Below are 12,006 nucleotides of genomic sequence, written 5' to 3' on the forward strand. Positions count from 1 at the left end.
ATATATTATATAAATCTAAAGAGACAAAGAGCAAACATGAAAATAGACTTTTTCCATTCTTCTGAATGTTCCCACAATGATGAGTGGGAATTGCCACAACTAAAGATAGATATTTTTCCCTGTGTTCTAGGTTGATGACAATTCAATATTAGTTACCTTTCAGAAGAAAGGGATCTGTGGAGTACTTGCTTTGATGCAAGTTGCTCCATTAGATCAAATGTCTCTTCAAGTGAAAGGTAAGGTGATCAGAGCGGGTGAAGCAACGCCCACAGGCAATACATTTAAATGGCTTGACTCCCGTATGCCTTCTGTAGTGCCTAGTTAGCTCATCTGAGCGGGTAAAACACCAGTCACATCCTTCCCATGTGCACTTGTATGGCTTCTCACCTGAAAAGAGAGGATGAAGAAAGTAAGTCCAGGTTACTGAGTGAGCACAAATACCTGAAAGAAAACCATTGTCTTAACATAAGGAGGAAGATGGTGGCACCAACAAGGATGATAGAGTTAAAGACCACTATGGCAATGGTCAAAAAATAAGAGAGCTATCAAAACCCTAATTGCCTATTTTGCTTTGCCATTAAATTATTGCATTAATTACTTGGCAACATTAGATCAACTTTGCAGTTCAGGGACCTCTTGTTTGCACAGTCCTGGCTATGGTGAAAGGAAGGAAAATGTCACCATCAACCTCATCACCAAGGACTACAAATTATGAATCCATGATGAGCATCCAACATGTACCTGGGACTGCGGTTTCAAAACAATATGTGTATTAGGTCTATCAGCAAAGTGGTTTAGAATTTAACTGGGGAGAAATGCCTCAGAGAAAGTCAACTTTGAGAACTGGTTTAAAAAACACACTTCTTCCACATGTGTTGGACCTCAAATCAAGTGCATCCTTATATAGTTTGATTAATGACACCAAAGCACCTAAGAAGACTAGGTTTAAGGGAAATAGAATGACTTCTTAAGCCCAGAAAAAAATATGCAGTCCTAACACTAAGAAGGAAGGAAGAATTCCAAAGGTAAAGTTTCTTGCCCTGTCTAAACATAAGTCAATCCTCTTGAGTTCAAATATCTACTAGCTCTATCACCCTAGGTAAGTCACTTAACCCTGTTTGCCTCAACTTCCTCTCTGTAAAATGAGCTGGAGTTGCAATCACTCCTAAGGCCCTAGTTGAAGAAAACTGTAACACCAAGGTTGGTTCTAGAGGCTGCTTGCTAACCCTTACATTCCTATCAGCTTCTAATTCACTCTTTTCTCCTTGATGATTGAGGCGAAAGTCTATTTACTAGGGATACATTTGGATATGAAAATAACATATTATATTATAATGACTGTGGGCAGATAGGAATCAAGAAGGGGAAGGTGGGAAAAGAAGAGATCTTTGAGGCAGGGCAGCGATGGGGGCGGGGTTGGAGGGGGCTTTCCTCAGGCTGGTTCTTTCTTTTTTTTGTGTTACTCACAGAGCCAAGGACTCTTTTTCAGTGTCTCCCTTCTCCATCATGTTTCAGTTCTCCCTTAGTTCCATGTTTGCAATAGGTTCTCAGAGCCAAACTCTTTCTCCCCAATCCTGAAACACATTCTTCCTTTTAGATCTTGACTCAGTCTCTCTTAGACAATAGAATTAATTCAAGGGGGTGTCCAATTCCTGAACACACTCAAATCTGTTTTCTTGATTCAATCAACAGAAAGAAAGAAAAGGAGATTTTCACCCACTCAAGACACCAGAGTCAAATGGGAGTGATTTTAACCACACTCTTATTCTAATAATTTGGTGGGGCTACAGTGTAAAGGAATAGGTGAGATAGATTTGAAAAAGGAGCACCAATAAAAAAATGTTAACGTACAGAATATGCATATACATGCATGTTTACATACGTGTGCACTCATATATTTATGTATACACACATATATGTACATACACATACATATAGTCTAGCCAAAAAAAAATTAACCATGCCTGAGAATGCTTCTCTCATTTTCTCTCTCTGGTCCAGTGTCTCTTTGTTAAGAAGCAGGAAGTGTATTTTACAAATCATTCTTCTGAAGTCACAATTGTTTGACATGTAATCAAAGTTCTGTGGCTACAAGAAGCTGCAGCATGTTCAGCAGCCGCCCTGTAAAACTGTCTTGGCAAGTGGACTAAACCAGGTTGAGGGGAGCAGGCCTCAAAGAGATTGATGAGCTACAGGAAAGTCTACCCCAAGTATGTGAAGACTTCCCTTCACAGAGTGGGTATATGAGAACAATTTGTCCCAAGGCCATGGAGGCAGCCTAAGCAGAAACTGTGAAGCACTTAGAGCTTGGTCAAGACACTGACCAAGATCATCCACTGCATCCTGGGCCATCCCCAGTCAGCTTGACTTTTGTGTTGTCACTAGACTTCAAAGACTCTAGAAGAGAGAGTAAGCTAAAGACTTGGCACAACTCTGCATCACTTAAAGCCAATTCATACACAAATCAAGATATCAGTCCATGAAGTCACTGGTCCTCATCAAAAACAAAAGACAACATCACCAAGAAGAAATAGGACTAAGCTATTCCCTGGTAAATTAATAGAGAATATAAACAGGTAGTTTTCAGAGAAAGACATACAATCATCCTGCGAAGAACCAAAAAGAAAATGTTCCAAATCACTATTTGAAATGCAAATTAAAGCAACTCATGTTCTACACTACATCTGTCGATGGGCAAAGATGACAAAAGAGGAAAAGGACAGGTGGGGGTAGCACAGAAAAAAGCACACTGTTCGCTGATCCAGCTATTCTGGAAAACAATTTGAGACTGTGCCCAAAGGATAAGAAATTGTGCTTATTTTTTTATCCAGAAATACCAATGCACACTGTGAACTTGAAGATATCCACAAGGGGCTGCAACAAATTCATTTTAATGGCCATTGTTTAAATGCCTCCTCTATTCAAGGCACCAGGAAAGAAAATACCTCAACAAAACATTACCTGACCTCATGGAATTCTCATTCTGGTTAGAGGTGCCAGGGGTAGTGGGGTAGGTTACTTTTGGGGAAGGGAATATGACAGGTCCACACTTGAGTAAATACTGTGTATGTGCAAAGTAATTTTTAAATGACTTTACATGGTAGAGCACTCTCAAGGTGTGGGAAGGAAGACTTGTGTTATAGGAAGGGATAGCTGAACCATTCTAAGAAGTTAAAGAGTCTTTGAAATGGAGGTAAGGTAGAGGGGTACACTCCCATCACTGACTGGGGAATAGAATGGAGAATAGAGGAATGGAAGCAGATGACCAAATGTTCTGCACAAGAAAAAAGACCAAGTTAGTTTGAATAGAAGGGAGGAAAGCAGGAAGAAGTACAATGGCATATAAGCCTGGGAAGGCTGATGGGAGCCTTAATGTAGAGTCTCAATTGAAAAACTGAGGGTGTAACCAAGGTATATCAGCTAAAGAATTGCTAGAAGAAAAAGAAGGGAAAAGGAAGAAGAAGAAAAAGAATTGTCAAAAGAGACCCAGAAGGTATGGGAGGTCAAAGTGGACTAGAAATAATAGGAATGTTTCGACAACTGATGTAAAAAAGCTTTAAAAATAAATGAGTTCTGATTGCTCATCATCTCAGCAAGGGGAGTAGGGAAGGAGGAAAGCACAGAATTTGGAATTCAACACTTTAAATAAAAATCTTTTAAAGAGAGAGAGAGAGACAGACAGAGAGACAGAGAGAGAGAGACAGAGAGACAGAGAGAGACAGAGAGAAAGAACACAAAGTGAATTCCTTGAGGGCAGTGACTAGAACATAGTGGGCATTTAATGCTTATTGGCTTGGAAAAAAAAAAAAACAAAATAAAAAAGGAAGGAGCTGGGGTGGGGGCGCTGCGGAGAGAAGACAAGCATTACAATCATGTGAGGAAATCCAGAAACCAGATGGGGCAAGTATGATGGAGAGTATTTGGGTGAAGATCAAAAGAAGCAAAATCAATCAGCCAACAAGCATTTGTCAAGCAACTAATATCAATCAATAAGCATTTATGAAGTGCTTACTTATGTGGTAGGCACTATGCTAGGTGTGGGGGTACAAAAAAGATTCTCTAAGGCACTGAGCTAGGGAATCAAACAATTAACAGTCCCTGCCTTCTAGAGGCTTTACATTCCAATAGAAGAGACAACATGTAGCTAAATTTGTATACAAAAAATATATACAAAATAAGCACAATTAACAACAACAAAAAAGAATCTGGGTTCCACATCACCAAGTACAAAGAGAAGTGAAGGAAAGGGCAAAGTGAAGCAAGGGATTTGCCTGGATGTAGTCCTGGAGTTGAAATTTGCTTCAGGAGGTAATACATTAAATAAAGATTGATCCTTCAAGAGTAGTTCTCAAAGGAAGGAGAAAGGTGTCCCGTAACTGACAGCAGAGCTGTGGGATATCATTCTTAGGAGAGTTGAGCAATCTGAGACCCAGCAACAGCTCATCAATATGTACTTCTAAATGGATCATTAATAATGATCATTGCATGTAAAGTATTGGAAAACTTCTGGAAAAGAACATGGTTCTTGCAGTCACCTGGAACCCATATATTCTTCCTTGAAACAATTTACCTGTGTGGGTTCTCTTGTGAGCTTTCAGGTGAGAAGTCTTGGTGTAAAGTTTTGTGCAACCTGTAACACAAGAAAGAGCATGAGAATTTTCTTGATTTCAAGTGTCATTGTCGTCAGTTGACACTATCATCTATCCTGGGCACTAGTGAAACAATTACTGTCTATCCAACAGGCAGCCTTAACCCTTAAAGTTGTTAGTTTCCCTTTCTACAGTTTCAGATCTTATGAATGTTGCTTCCATCCTAGCCAACTCCTCCATGAAGCTTTCCACGACACCCTTTTCTGAACATCACCTACTCCCCCAAACATCTCCTCTCCCCAACCCTGGCTAGATAGGGAACAATCGTGATCTTTCAAAATGCTTAATGTGAGTTTAAAAAGTAATGTTTATCACAGAGCCTATTAAGAGCTACTAAATGCTAGAGAGACAGAAACAAGGGGTCCAGGAATGAGTTCCCCAAACAGGGACAAGAGAAAGAAAGGATTTTACATGCTAATTATAGACAATATAACCCTACTTTCTCATCTAAGGTACTACCTTCTGGCACTGGGACGGGCCTGTAGACCCAGGGACGGATACCTGGGGGACTAAAATGCTTGATAGATATTCCTTCACCATTACTCCTTTCCCCTTCCCAGGATTTTCCCGAAGCATTCCTGCAAAACTGCTCCTTGGGCCCCTCAAACACTCACCTCTCCCACAAACAGTTTCTTGTACATTCGCTCTGAGGTTTGCCTCCACCCTGCATGCTATGAGTAGCTAGGTTTTCCTTTCCTTTGCTCTGACCCTTCTGAGCCTTTAAGACCCAGGAACAAGGAAGGAAGATGAGCCTCCCTATATATTGTGCTATTTCTTGACTAAGCCACTAGTCTCAAGACATAGCTGGTACTTCCAGGGCAGCCTAGAGCCGTTAGATTCTATTGTCTGCCCCTCTTGGTCCTTAGTTCCCCACACCTTGCTATTGGTACCAAGACTCTTCTCAAGAATTCATTTGGTCTCCTGATTCACTTGTTCCCCTCTTCTCTTTGTAAAATATGTGAACTATTAGCCTTATAAATACAAGTGGCTAACTGTGGTAGATAGGCTTAGGAATCATGTCATAGCTTGCAAGTATAAGTGTTCTGGCATTTGTGAGTACCTGGATAATCACAGCGATGAATTCTCCTTTTGTCTAAATCTTGCTGGTTTTGTTGGCGGAATTTTGGTGCTGGGATAATAACGTGCCCTAAGGGCAAGTGCTCCAGGTTAACAGGAACTGGTTGGAACTGGGGTACCTGTACGAGTCTCAGGCCATAGATAGCTCCAGAAGGGGATGGGGACGAGATGTTGTTGATCATTGCAAGCTGGTTCTCTGGACTTCCGGGCTGTGAGTTTGGTGGTGATGGTGGCAAAGCTAAACCTGGGACAGAATAAAATTGTCCACAAAATCCAAAGCTTCCTTGCCCGTGGGGAATATTTAGGAAAAGTCTCAGCTGCTCTCCAGGCCTAGGGGGCTGGAAAAGAGTAGTAGGACCAGTACTCTGAGTAGCCAGAGTAATATCCTCAAGTCCATTTGTGACTTCTGTGCTCTCTGTTGGTGTGGCAGCCATTGAAACATCAATACCCACACTACTTTCTTGCATGGGCAGCTGAAATAACTGGGTCGGCTGTGGAGCTGAATACAGGGACATATCTCCAGGCATCTCCTGCTTCACAAATATGGTGTCCATGGCCATCGACTGTGGGACACTGAACACATTGGTGAATTCTGGCAAACTTGGTGCAGAGGATACCACTGAGGAGCAGGTTGGCACAAAACTGGCTGCATTTTCTGCATTAATCTGTGGACAATTCAGGAAAGGTTCGGGGGATCTCTCCAGCCCCACATGAAGATGCCTAGCATTTGGAAGCATCGCATTGATATTCGTATTGTATAAAGAAGGGGGGAACTTCTCTGCTGCAAAATAGTCATCCATCTCTGAGGTGCTCTCATGGGAATGTTTCTGTTCCATGGCCAGTGACACCAGAGACACCTAGTTGGAAAAAATAATTACATCAAAATGTACATACATGGGCCAGACATAGTTTAAGACTTATAACCACTGATAATCATTTAATATCAATTTAGTAACTTCAATAAGGGCCAGAGCCTGAACTAATAATCAACCAGAAGAAGAGCCTGGTCCTAAACCTCTTTGTTCTCTGAGTTTGCTCAGAGAATACCTCTTCCTATTGTCAACAAGGCCAGTTGGGGCTGACTTGAGGGCATTCTTTCTTCTATGGCCATTAAGGATGAGACTCTTAACCTGAGACACTATCTTGAATAATGTGACTTTTTCTTATCTTAATATTTTACGGACATACACTATGTTATGGCACGTTAATGGTAAATTAAACACAGAGATCCTGGGTTGTAATTTCAATTGACACTTTGTCAACTCTCTTATCTTATTGTATTTACAACGTATTCGATTAAGAAAAGTCTTTTTCTTGTATCATGGTTAAACATACATGGAGATCACAAAATTGAGTAACAGAGACATGCTGAGTTGTTACTGTTCTAAAATATATATTTAAGCCTTCTCATTCTTGTGTTCAGTCAGATTTTACCTGGCTCCATGCCTGTATGTATGCTGCGAGCTTTAAGGGAATAAACAGCGTGAATTTACATATCACCTAGCCTGTTTGCCTCCTTTAACCAAACTATCATGTGCACAGGGATGGTGCCATGAACTGTGGATGGAACTGATGGAATGACAGAACATTTCCCCAACCTCGTCAATGCTAATGATTCAGGCACCTCAGGATTCATTTTTCCTGGAGTCTTGACCTTGACGGAGTCAGGTAATTTCTCCCTATTCCCAGCTTCCCAAGGACTCCCACTGGTTTGGTTGAAGTTTGAAATTTCCCTTTAAGCTAGCTCTGGGAGCAGGGATCAAATCTGAAGTCAAACACTGTGTAAAAATCCCCTGGAAGTACTGATTGATCTCAGCAAAATTAGCACAAGTACTGCCAGCGCCAGTGTCAGTTAACTAAAAGATAGCCCCAAATCATGTTAGCCAAAATAGGGCTCTTTAGAACCAGTCAAAGTCACTTTATCTTAAAAACAAATTAAGTTTGAAGGGCAATAAAACATCTAGAAAAGAGATGTCTGAGACGGCTGAGAACAAAAGGCACAAGCCTCTTCCCTGAAGGTGATGCTCCAGCATCACCCTCGGTATTGGCTAATTCCCTCCACCTCTCTCCCCTCTTGTCTATCAACCCCAGCCATAGCTGTTCCTCCACTCTTTCTGCCCTATGCCTTGTCTCCTTCCTCCCTCCCTTCCTTTAAAGGGTCTGATTCTGGGGAGGATAACTGCATTTTGCTGTTACCCCCTTCCTCCTTTCCTTCCCTTATCTGCTCTAATCCTGAGGAGAACTCTGTTCAGCTGCTGTTGCCTTCTGGAGGACAGCTACACTCTGGATGTAGGTTATGGAAAGTCAGAAACATCAGGGATGCCAAGGCTTCTCCCAAAGACCATAGAGGTGCTCTGAGCAAAGGTTGCAGGATCCATCCCTGTCAGGTCTTAGATCCTTGCAAATTCCCCAACCCCCTTTCCTTGGAATAATAATAGCCAATTCAAGATGAGGATTTCTGACAAGCCTCTAACTCTCCCCCTCCCTGTTGTCAAGTGGTATCTCAGTTTGTATTCGCCCTGCTAACTGTCAGTTTGTCTGTCAGTGTGTGTGTGTGAGTGGGTGTGCTGTGAATGAGTCTATTACTTCATAAAATTTAAAATACAGACAGCCAGAGATTTCTAAGGGCTGCACCTAGGGAACCAAACAAAACTGTAGGACTTGTTTCTTTGTAATTTCTGGTCTGGACAACTTGGGATTGCAGTGAAAACAGAAAGAGCTAAAACATGTTAGCAGATTCTGAGATTAATCATTAAAATGTTTGGAAACTGATTAGTTGGAATTTCAGGAGAGAACTCCTGAGACAGTAGGTAACTCCAGAGACTCTCACTTGTGCTGAAATACCTCCTCCCAAACCTGATCGCTTATCATTCCCCACTCCTCCCCAGAGTTAAGAGGGTGTCTCAGTGTGGGAATTTTTAACAGCCAAAAGGGTTCTTGTTAATTCCTCTCATCCCTAGATCAGATTAAGAGAAGAGAATGCTGGAGAATTGTAGGGAAAATTTAAATCACCCTTCCCACCTGGCAAAAGGAGGGGAGGGATGGCAACTCACAGACTGGCAGTGATCCTGACATTTTGTGCCCCTGGGCACTTTGTAGCCCACCCTTCTAGGCAAAGCTTGAAAATGTTGCCCAGGTCCTATACTTTAAGCCCACCCTGGCCTAGCAGCTGCAAACCGCCCCAGCCTCGGTAAATTCTGCAGGTGTCGGGGAACAGAGAGGTGGATGGATCCGGCCTGTGGCAAGCATTCCCTAAGCCCTGCCTCCAAGAATTATCAGCACTGGGATGCCAGCTTCTGCTCTTGGCAAACTTCACACTTCTCTGTTCCAGTTGCAAAAATGTATTTTATCTCTGTTTCACCCATTTCCTGATTTGTAAAGGGAAAATAATAATGGTTGTGGTTATGGGATCAAAATGATATAATGATTTCAAAATGCTTAACATCATGACTGGCATATGTTAGAAACAACATTTTTGTAATGTAGTTGTTAACTTTGAAGTCGTTTTTAATACCAAAAGTAGTAAGTTGAATAAGTTATTCTTTCCTCTGTCTATGGCCATTGAGGATGAGACCCTTAACATGAGACACTATCTTGAATAATGTGACTTTGTCTTATCTTAATGTTTTATGGATATATACTATGTTATGGCATGTTAATGGTAAATTAAACACAGAGATCCTGGGTTGTAATTTCAATCGACACTTTGTCAACTCTCTTATTGCATTTACAACCTATAACATACATGGAGATCATAAAATTGAGTAACACAGACATGTTGAGTTGTTACTGTTCTAAAAATATATTTAAGCCTTCTCAGACCGTCAGATTTTATCTGGCTCCATACTTGTATGTAGGCAATAAGGCAATAAGCAGTGTGAACAAGTCGACACCATTGATCATATTTTTCGTCACAGAGGGTAATCAAGCAAAAGGAAGTGCCCTCACAGGGGAGGAGGGACAAGTTAGGGTTTCTAATATGACTTTTGAGACCTTTCCTGTTCCAAGATTCTGTAATTCTGTAATCTATAATCTGATCCATGAGTTAGAACACCATTTTAGAGAATACCAAAATGAGTAACAAGACCCCTTCCTAAGGAATCTATCATGATATCCAAACTGGAAAGAGAATACTGGGACTCACCTCCCCACAGATTTCATTTTTTCTGAGAGGTCCTAAAAGACCATGGAGTCTAACCCTTCATGTTGCAAGAGAGGAAACCGAAGAGAAGGAAAAGATCCAGGGAGTGAGACAGGCTTTGAGCCCAGGTCTTCTGCTCCAAATCCAGGTCTGAAATTCCACTAAATATACAAAGCATAATAACTTTTCAAGCTACTTGTTCTCCATATACTTTGCATAATGCCACTTGCACTAAATCACTGAGCCATGAAATACTTCTTTTAAAAACTGCACACATTCACCATTACTATCTCTCTTTGTCCCTCCTTCCATTTCTCTGCACTCTTCTCCTAGTTTCAGATTCCTCCTCTATGCAAGGGGAATGGGGTAGAAGCAGAAGTGGGAGTTTGGACTACCTGTACTCTGCTGTAGTCCAGTTGTGCCTCTTTGACCCCAAAATCCTGTAATCCAAGAATCCGATAGTAAGCAATAATGAACAATTCCAAATACAGGCTTTCTGCTTCCAGTGATTTCATTTCTCTAACTTTGAGACAAGACATATTTGCCTCAGGTTATATTTTTCTAGACTGTAAGGCATCCTGGTTTTCTGTATTTCAGGTAAATCACAAACTGTCATTTTGCTGATCATTAAATCCTTGTTTACCAGCACTGTAAAATAGTTGAATGAGGACAAGATGTGGAAAAGCTATTAAAAACAAGAGGAAAATGCCCTCCCTTACCCCAATCTTATTTCCTTAGACTGCAGGGGTGGGGAACTTGTGGCCTTGAGGTGATTTGTGGCCCTCTAGGTCCTCAAATGTGGCCCTTTTGCCTGAATCCAAACTTCACAGAACAAATTCCCTTAATAAAAGGATTCGTTCTGTAAAACTTGGACTCAGACAAAAGGTTGTACTCAAGGACCTAGAAGGCCACATGTGGCCTTGAGAGCACAGGTTCCCCACCCCTGCCCTAGAGTAAAGATAACTAACCATAGTTAAGCAATTTGAGGAGAAACTTTTTTTCTCTTTCTGAGAACCAGAATTTGAAACCCATTAGCTATAATCTTTATTTTTAGTACAAAGTTTCATTTTCTCTTACCTTAATACAATGAACAGGTATTCAGAATCTTCTTGCTTCCCCTTTCCCTCTCATCACATGAGAAAGTAGTACCTCCAATGAATGCTGTATGAAAAGAATCTTCAGCTGTTGCCCAGCAATACCTTAGAACCAATGATGCTGAGAACTTTGGCTGTATGACATCACTATACTCCCTTGGCAATAGCTCTCTCTTAAAAAGGTGATCTTTTTGACCTCTTGTAGTGGTGTCATTTCTCTTACGTAACTGGATGATAAAGAGGCTGTGCAAAATATCAAATGGGCTTGCCTTAGGGAATATGAGAAAGAGTGAGATTATTCTAACAGAAATACTTAGAAATAATCTGTTTATTAGAAGGAAAAAACACACGCTAGATAGTATTTTTACTTTATGTAGTCAACTGGATCTCTTTTCTTTCAGGTCCCCCAAATCACAATCAAATGTTTAGAATAAAAATGGCATCCAATAACACATATGTTGGTTGTGCTGTGTGACTGAGGATGTATTACGAGGTAGTCTAATAAAGCCATGTGTGAAACATTCTCTAATATCATTGTGTATGTACAGTTATGCATGGAGAAATATGAAGGAAAAGAGAAGTATAGGAAGGAAAGAGGAAAGAAAAAGAAAGGAAGGGAAGTAACGGGCAGTCTGAGAAAGGGGAAATGATGAAGGAAGGGAAACAACATTAAGAAAGAAGGCAGTATAGAAGTGAAGCAGAATTGAAAGCAGTGAAAGAAGAAATGAAGAAAGGAACCACAAATGTAACAGTGAAAGTATTTTTAACTTAAATAAGAAGGTTTTAATAGGATATAGGAAAAAAGGAAAAACAGGAAGCAAAAGAGGATTGAAAATACAAAATACAAGGAAGAAATCTAGGGAGAAAGGAAAGAGACATTTGCGGAAGGATAAGAAGAATACAAGGAAGAAGGAAAAACAGAAGGAATGAGGGAAGGAAGGATGAAAGGAAGAGGAGGGAGGCAGACAGTGAGGAAAAATGAAGGAAGGAATAAAGGAAGGAAGGTAGTAAAGACAGAATGCAGCAGGGTTGAGAGGAAGCAGTG

At 40.9% G+C, this 12,006-nt stretch overlaps 1 protein-coding gene across 1 annotated transcript; it reads right to left on the minus strand.

The window, feature by feature from the left end:
- Nucleotides 1–208: 208 nt before the first annotated feature.
- On the minus strand, nt 209–10,382 carry LOC118833328 (Krueppel-like factor 5). Its single transcript, XM_036740692.1, has 4 exons — nt 10,263–10,382; nt 5,710–6,583; nt 4,571–4,630; nt 209–387 (listed from the first exon to the last, which is right to left on the minus strand). The coding sequence occupies exons 1-4, from the start codon at nt 10,380–10,382 to the stop codon at nt 209–211; spliced, it is 1,233 nt and encodes a 410-aa protein (XP_036596587.1).
- Between the last annotated feature and the right edge of the window lie 1,624 nt (nt 10,383–12,006).

The sequence above is a fragment of the Trichosurus vulpecula genome, unplaced genomic scaffold (assembly GCF_011100635.1).
Source record: "Trichosurus vulpecula isolate mTriVul1 unplaced genomic scaffold, mTriVul1.pri scaffold_31_arrow_ctg1, whole genome shotgun sequence".
NCBI classification, from domain to species: domain Eukaryota; kingdom Metazoa; phylum Chordata; class Mammalia; order Diprotodontia; family Phalangeridae; genus Trichosurus; species Trichosurus vulpecula.